Source organism: Thunnus maccoyii, chromosome 3, assembly GCF_910596095.1.
Source record: "Thunnus maccoyii chromosome 3, fThuMac1.1, whole genome shotgun sequence".
In the NCBI taxonomy this organism is placed as follows: Eukaryota; Metazoa; Chordata; class Actinopteri; order Scombriformes; family Scombridae; genus Thunnus; species Thunnus maccoyii.
In genome coordinates this window covers 32,946,922-32,957,441 of record NC_056535.1, presented here as the reverse complement: position 1 = coordinate 32,957,441, position 10,520 = coordinate 32,946,922, and the positions used below count along the sequence as shown (strand labels likewise).

The 10,520-nt window shown below is 36.3% G+C and overlaps 1 protein-coding gene across 1 annotated transcript; it reads right to left on the bottom strand.

The window, feature by feature from the left end:
• Positions 1-373: 373 nt before the first annotated feature.
• LOC121894008 lies at positions 374-10,520 on the bottom strand. The gene is made up of 8 exons (XM_042406286.1): positions 10,385-10,520; positions 8,991-9,293; positions 6,697-7,017; positions 6,240-6,560; positions 3,884-3,913; positions 3,612-3,713; positions 3,158-3,213; positions 374-1,267 (listed from the first exon to the last, which is right to left on the bottom strand). The coding sequence occupies exons 1-8, from the start codon at positions 10,422-10,424 to the stop codon at positions 959-961; spliced, it is 1,482 nt and encodes a 493-aa protein (XP_042262220.1). The 5' UTR covers positions 10,425-10,520; the 3' UTR covers positions 374-958.

Genomic DNA, 10,520 nt, shown 5'->3' with positions numbered 1-10,520 from the left:
ACTGCATCAGGAATACAAAGGATGCCAAAATAAAACTGGAGTTCTGAAGCTAATACCAAGTCAAGTCAAATTTTTTTATATAGCACAAACTCAATGTGCTTGAAAACAAAAGTAATATATAAAAATATATGGCATTACATTAACATTACATATATAAAACAAATACCAATATTTTAGAGATATGAAAATAATTTAGGGTTGTCAGAAGGGCTGCAACTAACAGCTATTTTCATTATTGATTAATCTGCAGATTATTTTCTGGATTAATTGATTAAGAATTTAGTCAATAGAATCCAAAAGAAATTTGAAAAAAGAGCATTCACAATTTCTCAGAGCCCACAGTGATGTCTTCAATTTGATTGTTTTGTCTAAAATGTTAAATATTCAATTTACTGTCATGTATGACAAAGAAAAACAGCAAATTGTCACATTTGAGGAGCTGGAACCAAAAATTTGGCACTTTTGATTGAATAATGACTAAATGGATTAATTGATTATCAAAAAGTTGCAGATTAATTTTCTTTTGATCAACAAATTGATTAATCAACTAATCATTGCAGCTCTAGTTGTCAGTGCTCTTTGGTGGACAAACTGAATTACCTCAGACATATATATTATATTTGACACTTCTGTACTGCAGTTCCTTGTTACTTATCGGCCACTATATACAACAATATATACAACAAGCATATACAACAATAAGTCTTGAATTGAACTCTATTGTTGATTCAAACTGTCTCACAGTTGAGCATAAGGACTCATCTAGTCTCTACAAATCAGTCCTGTCACCAAACCTTGGTGACTTAAACAATGTGGAAGTGAATCCTGTTTTAAGTTGACTGGGCCCAGAAACTGAATATCTTGAGGTGTTAATTCCTACAGTCTGAGCTGGGCTTCATTGTAAACAACCACAAACCATCAAAAATGAATCTTGAATGAATTCCTGCCTGGGTCGTCCTCATTGCTGTTGTGTCTTGTTGACTGTCAGTAAGAGAGGATCCTCTGAAGTCTTTGATGGTTTATAGACAGTAGAGTAGATTGGACTTTGACTGTTCCTCACAATAGAATATTCACAGGCAGAGGAGCTGGGTCTGGGGATCAGCGCTTCACAATTAGCTTTGTCAGTGCTGCTTTGAAAGATGATGGTGGAGTAATGCATTGAGGCGCAGGGGTTTGTGGGAAAGTTGGCAGTGGCATAAATCGCCTCCACTGCATTTCCTGAGCCTGTCTCCTGGAGGCGCTCCTGCACCTCCTCATAGACGTTATACTTCCAGGGAAGAACAAAAAATTGAGTGAGTAGTTGATATTCAAACATACAATAAGTATTTGGTAGTTGGACACAGTGTCAGTGTGATGGACGACTCATTGCACTCCCTCAGTAGAATTTACTCACTGACAAAAAACTCTGTTATACTTTACAGCTATATGTCTTATTTAGTCATGCATATTGATAATGGAAGACTAAACACCAGGTGCATTTCCATCCATCCATGGATTGTTCACGTTGTCCACTCTCATATTTCAGATCAGATTCAGGCTCGAACATAAATGGTTGTATTTGAGATGTTTATATTTTGAGTAAAGAATGGAGAAAAAGAAGTAAAATCCTACTACTACTGTTTATTTATGTAGCCTCTGTAGCCGGTGAAAGTCTGCCGATGGGCAGCTTGAGGGCTCATCAGGAGGCTTGAGAGAGACAGGAGCTAAAACAACCTGTTTCAGACAGAGGCTGAACTGAGGGGCTGCATAAAGGGCCAATATAATATAAATCAGGAGTTTTTAACTGGAAATCATGTAAAGATATTCCAATAGAGCCACAGGATAAAATATAAACCTGGAAATGTGCAGGATATGTCTTTAAAATGTTGATTTATCAATAAAAGCAAAATGTGACAAAGTGCCATGTAAACAGACGTAGTGAATAAATGATGATGTATATGAGACATACAAATTAAATGTCACTCAAGCTTCCACTGTAGAGACAAAAACTTTGATGAGGAGACTGTAACGTTCCTCAAATTAACACATGAAACGGGGTTTACGTTAATCGGCACATGGCGGCTTTTTGCTGGTGTCACGTGTAGTTGTCCGGTAGATGAAAATATCAACGGCCAAAATGTCTGGTGGGGAATATGCCAATGGTCAAATGAATAAATAAATTAATTAATAGCATTTTAAATAGTCTAATATTGTGTGACCTATAGGATTTGTTGCCAAGACATCTTAAATATAAACTTATACAAAAGTTTGGTTTTGCCTCTGCTGTATATACACTAAGAGACTCACTGAGTTTGGTCATGTGACTAAGTGTGGCACAAGATTCAAAAGCTGCACACTCCAGCAGCAGCCCTGCGCTTTGGCTCGACAGCAGTTAACACGACTCTGAAAAGTCTTACTGCTTTCTCTCAGGTAACGTTACATCCAGCATTGACACAGTAAAGCAAACGGATCAGCCCGGAGCTCCATAGTATAAAAATGTTTCTGGAATATTAACGGCCATATTGGCCATCAAAGAAAAGTCTAGTGTAAACTCTGACAAACAGAAATGTCATGTTTCCATCATGTTTTCTACACCGTCTCTCACTGTTTGGGGTTTGACTGCTGCTCTTTTAATTACGTCATCTCATCGTGTTCTCTTCTTCTGCAACGGTTCAATGGCACCGACTGGAGAGTTAGTGCCAACAACAGTTTATCTTGATGACCCAACTCCTAATATTCTCATAACAGCAGTGGATAGAACCGCACACTAAAACAAATTTTCTGTTGCTGCTGATTTTCTGGAAAGTCGGTTAAAATGTGTGCTTCTGTCTCATGTCAGAGGCTCTCCAGATAACAGGTAAGAGATTTGTTGGTTTGTTAGCTGTCAGAGGTGGTAATACACTAACTGAATCAGAACACTGTAAGTGGAATATTCATAACAAATCTGCCACACGTAGCTAAAGAGAGTCTGTCATTGCACTGCAGTGAAAACATAACACTGCATTGTTGTGGCCAACTGACAGTTAATCTCTATGAAACAAGAGTCCTGGGAGCTCTCTCTTATATTTACAACCGAAATACTTAAAAGTCTGGCATCATTTATGTACTGCTCTTGTTTTACTGACAATATGAATACCACCTATAAAGTACTACCACACACAGACACATTTATACTAACCTCTCTGATGTGCTGTGCTGCTGCTCCATTCCTTGTGGGTTTTGAACATGAAAATCCTGACAGAAAAAGAGAGAAAGCAAGAAAAGAAAGAGAAGAAAAAAGAAAGTGAGCAGAAGGATGATGTGGATTAATTACAGCACTTTGCGTCAAGTTGTTATCTATACAGTTGCTTATCTATGTAGCTTAGAATCTATCTATAATTATCTATGTAGTTTGGTTTCACTGAATAGGATTTAAGTGTGCATCCCCCAAAATGAGCAAAGATAATACGTCGACAAAATTTGACATGATAAAAGTCATGTCTATTAACTTCTGACGTCTTACAGTTTGTCTGTTTTGTTTTGTTTTTTTAGACATCACATCTTCACAGGATAGAGGAGTACATGAATGTGGTTTTGTGTGTACAGTATGCATGTGTGTGTTTCAAGTTCTGCAGTCTGTTAATGAACCTTACGTTTGTAGATGAAGATCACAATTATCACAAGCAGCAGCAGCAGCAGCAGCACAGCTATACAGATGATCATTATTACTACCCGAACGTCACCTGCAAGGTCAACTACACCAACGCATAAAATGTCCAGCACCATTTAAAACACAGTGAACACATGGAATTATCACTCAAAGCTGTCTGTCAAGAAATTTAACAGGAATTTACAGAAATTAAAACAAAAATGTTTTTCAAATACGTAACATTTAAGGTTGAAGATATCAAATGTGCTTTCTCACCATGATTCACAGATCCAGGTGGTGTTGGTGCTGAAAGCAAAAAAGAAATACATTCAGGTTGTATGTGTGCATTTATAAATTAACAAGGACAGAAAAGGAAAAATACAATTGTTCTAAGCCTGCCAAATAAAACTGTTTATTTATTCAGTATTTTTTAATCTTTTATCTTATCTACGTAATTTTATAAAATAGTTCAAATATTTGTTAACATGTAGGCACAAGGTAATCTCAAGCAGCAAATGTCATTGTACACAATCCCCACTTCTAGTGTAGACAGGAAGTTGAAAGACAAAATTACAGAGTAGGAGCACTTTCTTGTTGCTGAAATGCATGAGGTTAATAAAAAAGCCCCATTGCGTATACCAAGAAATAGTCAGCAGGTAGCCTCATATTAGCTTCAGCTGAACTTACATTTGTATTTTTACACAGCACAAGGAGCATGGATTTTGTCCCCTTCTCTTAAAAATCTGCTTTAGGAATGGATTTCTTCACCACAGATCACAATTACATGATCAATGACATCTCCAATGTGTAGATAGGCATGTGAGACATGTTTTAAGACAGGCTTGGGAAAAAAAGGGTTTAAGTGTGAATTATAAAGCATAAATACTGAGCAACTTATAATTTTAAAATTAAGACACTTCATGTGTAGATAAAATGAACAGAAACTTCAAAACTGATCAGTTCTTAAGAGCTTTGATTGAACATGTTGCTGAGTCTCGCTGTCACTGCAGCATGCTCATCTGAAATCTGGTGAAAGGGACGTGCAGGAAATGAAATCAAGAGTATAAATAACAACGACTGCAAGTGTTCTCACTCTGTCAGTCAGGATATTACAGTTGACTGCGGTTTGAATAGAAAGCCAAATGCTACAGAGTGGCTGATCACACAAAGAAAATGGCTGTAATGTTGCATCACTGTAGTGAAAACACACTGAAACATTTACAGTTCATAAAAACAGCACACACCCTGAAATGCAGATTATTGCAGATGCAGTAAACACAGTTAAGATCAACGTCTGTGGCTGTTGTTGGTGTAAAGTTGTAGTTGAAGCAGCTAATTTAAAAAAAAGTTTGGGGTAATATTAAGATCATAATCTTTGGTTAAGGTTAAAGTTAAGGTTTGGTTTAAATAACTGAAGCTTTTGGTAAGTTTGAAATATGTTTGTTTAAGAACAGGAAATGAAAATGTTCTGCATTCAGGAGAAAAGTTGTTAGAGTTGAAGATTAACATCACACCCTCCTGTAGTATGAGACCACTTCCTTTTATTGGTTTCCTCCTATGATTTTGTTGAGTCATGTTGTTTGACACTCAGCAGGTGGAAAACACATATTTATTCAAACAGCTTGATGAGATGAAATATCATTAGTGCTGGGGTTTATGGCCAAAAAAAATCAAATCTCAATTTTTTTTAGCCTAATACCTGCAGACTGCTGCTAGCTAGCGTTAGCTACACAGCAGGTAGAGACAAACTGAACAAAGTGTAATCTGGGAACTGTTCAGTCGACTCCCAGCACTTCAACTTATGTAACTAGAGATGATACTTCGTCAACAAATAGAAATCAAGATCACAGTTGAGTCATTTTCAGTCTGTCCTTGTTGTAGATGAGACTGTTAAATTCACTACAAGACAGAACCAGCTAGCCCATCAATGAACTCGCCTTCTGGAGTCACAACAGTCCTGTAAACTGCAGCTGGTGAACATGAAGTGTAACTAAACATGTTACAGTTTACAGGACTGTCATGACTCAAAACAGCTCATGTATCATCTATGTTAAATCTTTGACTAAAAATAACATTCTTGTGCGTATTGTAATAACTAGACATTTTACACATTGTGCAAAAACACACTCACCCTTTACTGTAAATCAAACAGTAATCAAAACTGTGGCTTTCTTTTAATGCTAGCAATCATTTAGCCTCCTACAATCTGAACCAGGGTCAGATTTTGGTTATACTTGAATTGAAGTCTTCAGTCACTACTTCTCTGCATACCTTGCACATGCACGGACCCTCTTACACATGCAGGGATATTTGCACATACAGTACGATGCACATTAATGTACAATCAGACTTAACCACTATAAATTGTGTTTACATGTCTCTTTTTTTCTTTGTATCTACTTTTGTAATTTTATCTTGTAAAGGTTTTATATATTGTGTTTATAGTTCAAATTTTTTCATAGTTTTGTATTTAATTCCCAACTTCAGTTTAATTATCCATGGCAGCCAGAGGGGAGCACAAAATAAGAATTTCATTGTACAGTGCAATTAACTGCTCTCTTTGCATGTGAAAATTAAGATTTGAAGTGAACTGAATATCACCTCCTAGCAATAAAATAACACGTCCACTCACCTACAGTCATCTCCAGTTTGTGGAAGAATGTTTTACTGCGGTTATTGTCAGTGTTTTCTGCTCCACACCAGTAAGTCCCAGTGTCGTCAGTTGTTATGTCTCTCACTGTTACAGTGATATTTCTCCTCGCTCTGTCATTGTTTATTGAAAACTTCCCAGTGTTCGTATCGAGGTTTGTGGTGTTCCATAGAGGTTGACATATAGATGGATCTTCACCCTTACAGATGAATTTATTATTGGGCATTAATTTATTCTTTGAGTAATCACACCAATATGTGAAATCCTGTCCAATAGTTGGGGATCTTTTGGTGATAGTAACATCTGTGGGTAGATAGAAAAAGTCATTTAATAAAACATTGGCAAAAAAGGTCTATCAATGTATTTGCCAACATAATCTAGCAATGTCTTAATATTCAGTATGATGAAACATCAGACGTTGTAGGAGTGTATTACTCACTTTTAATCTCCAGTTGTATTTTTCTTAGTGAAACTCTGTAACTTCCTTCATTTGATTTGACTCCACACCAGTAGACACCAGCATGCTGTAATCTCACATTACTGATGGACACATTGAAGCCACTGTTGGTGTCTGTGAGAGTGAATGTCCCGTTTGACTTTACAGAAGATTGTGTTGATAAAATCTCCTCACAGATTTCATTGTTGTCTTTGCAGATAAACTTGACACTGGAGTTGTATTCGTTAGGATAATCACATGTGATGGTAGTTTTAGCTGTTTTGTATGCAGTTTGATTAAATGACTTCTCGCAGCCATCTTTCACTGCAAAGAAAAAAGAGAAGTACAACATTTAACATGTTGTAATAATATAACACATGATAAATAGGGGTGGATGAAAAAAGAGTTGTGATTCTTATCTTCTACGATTCTGAATCAATTCATAAATGCCAAAAATCAATTTTTGAAATAACATTAGTTCATAATTTTATGTTGTCAGAGAGAGACCAACATTAGTAAGAAAGTGAACTATATTTCTATAGTGTTAAACCAGAGTTACAAAGTGCCTCATAAAAATAAAATACCATAAAATATAGGTGCAAAAAACTTGTGACACTCAGCAGCCACATATTTCTCTGTTTAGTGTTTGCAGGTTACGCTAGCCCCTTCCTTTTACAGCAGTGGGGGAAATAACAGACATGATTTTCCTTTGTCTTGACAAGCTGCAGCATTTATTAAGTGACACACTGTAGTCTGTACTCTACATTTAATGCCGGACTGACAACTTACTACTAACCTTTTCCTCTGCTCCGCTCGCATTCACCATCACTTTTGTGCTGCTCGCTCTCTCACATAACCTCTCATGCTACACGTACAAAATACACACTGCCCTATTCCTTAAAAGGAGGTACGCTACCAAGAGTTTCCTAGGGAACGCCATAGAGGTTAACTCACGTTAACCTCGTTAACCAGCAAACGCAGACATGGGGACGAAGACGGGAGAGTTTCTGCCAAAAACAAGCACCGAGACTTGTTGAGACATGAGAGCAGCTCCTTGTGTTTACAGCAGAGAGCAGGAGGGAGGACAGACGTCTCAATCTGCTACTCTGTGCTGTGACTCTGCTGCTGCTGCAGATGGTCACGGAGCAGACACTTTCAGTTTGTTATTGTAGCGTCAGTCGTCTGACTAATTATTGATAACACAGTTAGTATTTTACAAATTGGGAGTTTTTTTTTCTTTGATGAACCTGGGTGCTGATATGCAAAAATGAACCAAATGGGTTTTATTTCTATAAAAAAAGAAAAAACGGTGGTGGCGGTGGGCAAGTAATGTAACAAGTAACAACAAGTAATGAACACGTATCGTTAATCACGATGTTACGATGGTAGAGGCTCAGTGGTCGTGGCTGTTAGCCATTGGCGATGGACGATGGCATCGCTCACCCTACTCTGATCCCAGCGTCTCAAATGTGAATATATGTTTCTTTAGTCTTCTATGACAGTAAACTAAATATATTTGGGTTGTGAACTTTTGGTTGGAACAAAACAAGACATTTGACTTTGGGGTTTGGGAAACACTGAACGACATGTCTCACCATTTTCTGACATTTTGTAGACCAGACAACTAATCGACAACTAATCCATTAATCAAGAAAACAATCAACAGATTAATAATCAACATTATTAATCGATAATGAGAATAATTGCTAGTTTAAGCCCTGATTTCATTGTTCTTATATAGTCAGAATTAAATTAATGCAGTTAAGTTTTTTCTAAATTAAAAAGCCGTTTACACATTTCTCTGCTTTTTTCTGTTCGTCAGTGACCTCAATCAAGACCAGTCAGCTTAACTGTCAGTTATGTTTCATATTGTATTTCAGTGGACACAAGTCAGTGGAGTAAGTAAGTTAAAAGAGTGCCCCTCTTTCTATATTTCAATTGAGAATCAATTCTGAATCAAATCGATAATTATTGATAATCATTACAGTAATAGTGTAAAGTGTGTTTTATTCCAAAAGATTCAACTTCCACCTCTGCTAATTTCTTTTGGTTATCTAACTAGATGATGAAACACTTGACAAAGAGGGTGATTCTGTTGAATGTGGAAGGTGTGGTGGGATAGAGATGTGAAATACACAAGCTAATTTGTAAATTCAGGACTATTGCCACCAAATTATGAGTTGTTATACATGGTGGATGTGACCTAAACCTACAGTATGTGTGGTAAAATCTAAACAAAACATCCTCTTTATTGATGCAACATTAATGGATTAAAAATAAAAGTAAATGTCTCTTACCATCCTCCAATTTCCATGTCACAGTGGCTGTTTTTGGTTTTGTTTCAAATTCACACCGGTATTCCCCTTTATCCTTTTCTTGAAGTTGTTTGATGACCACCCTGACACTTTTATTCATTATATAAGGATACAGGTAAACTCTGTCACTTGATCCCCATACATACTTTTTATCCCATACAATTAACTCTTTTCTAGGATTAACTATGTTTATACGTTCATAATCCTTGTTTGTTTCAGGATATCCACAGGTGAACTCAACCCATCCTTCTCGGCATCCCTTCACTTTAGACGAGGCCTCACAACCTGAAGGTTAAACAAAGAGAAAAGTTTACATCATGTCAGATACTGAAACAATCCCAGAGCTGCTGCAGTTGTGAATAATAGACTTTCTGCCAATAAATACAAATATGAATCATAAAAACAAAATTATGAATGATGTGGACATGCATTGACATTTTTAGTGGTTATAATTATTAAAAACATGTTGAGTCTCTATCTTGTACTTTTCAAATCAGCCGTAATAGGAAAACAGAAAATACTTCAAAAATAATTACAAAATGTGGGCTCAACTTTAATTAATTGTAGTAATATGAGCTATTTTAGTATGAAAATCATCATTTTGATCAACAAAGTATTCTGTATTACACACATACTGTATGTCTAGTATGTTGTGACAAACCAAACAGCTGGAAAATTGATTGATCAATTCATTGAGTTATGTTAGCATATAATCGTTACCATGAGTTTGGTTCTTGCACCCTTTCGAACATACAGACAGGAAACATTTTCAGGACTTAAAATGGCCGCCGAAAGAAACATAAATACCACAGATGTGATTTTTAAAGCTGCTCTGGTTGTCTCTACTTTTAGGTATCACACAAAACAAATCTGATTTCTTGTTGTATCCTTGATAAATTAGCATAATTTTTGCATTTTATATTTAATTGTCAAAAAATATCAGAAATACATTTAAAAGCATCACTTCCTGTGTGCAAAGGAATTTTTACAGGTTGTCAGTATCCAAATCAAAAACATCATCTTTGATCGCTGCGTATTCACATCACATCAGATAAACTACCAGGCAGGAAAGAATAAAACCTTTTAACAGACTATAGATTGTATCACTGTTGAGTTGAATAATTACCCAAAATATTTAAATATATCTATATAAATGAGTTGTACTTTAGTGTTGGTTAAAGTTAGTGAGCTTTAACAGTACTATACTGTAATAATAAATAGACTGCTACTGTGGCCTGTCTTAAAAAAGTTGAGCTGTAAGTGAAACCACAGAACAGGATGTATAGAAACTGGTTAATTACTGAAGAGGCAGAGCTGTAACAGTTGTCAATCCAGTCTCTAAAGTCAGTAATCAGGCAGTAATAAACCTTTTTTACCTGTCATCAGTGAGAGGACGAGCAGAAGGAAACTCTTCATGTTGTTCTAGGGTGAAGAAATTCTCAGTAAAATTATTTAACTCCAGTTGGTTATGTTGGTTCTTCTTTTCATTTCTGACATTCACCGTCTGCACAG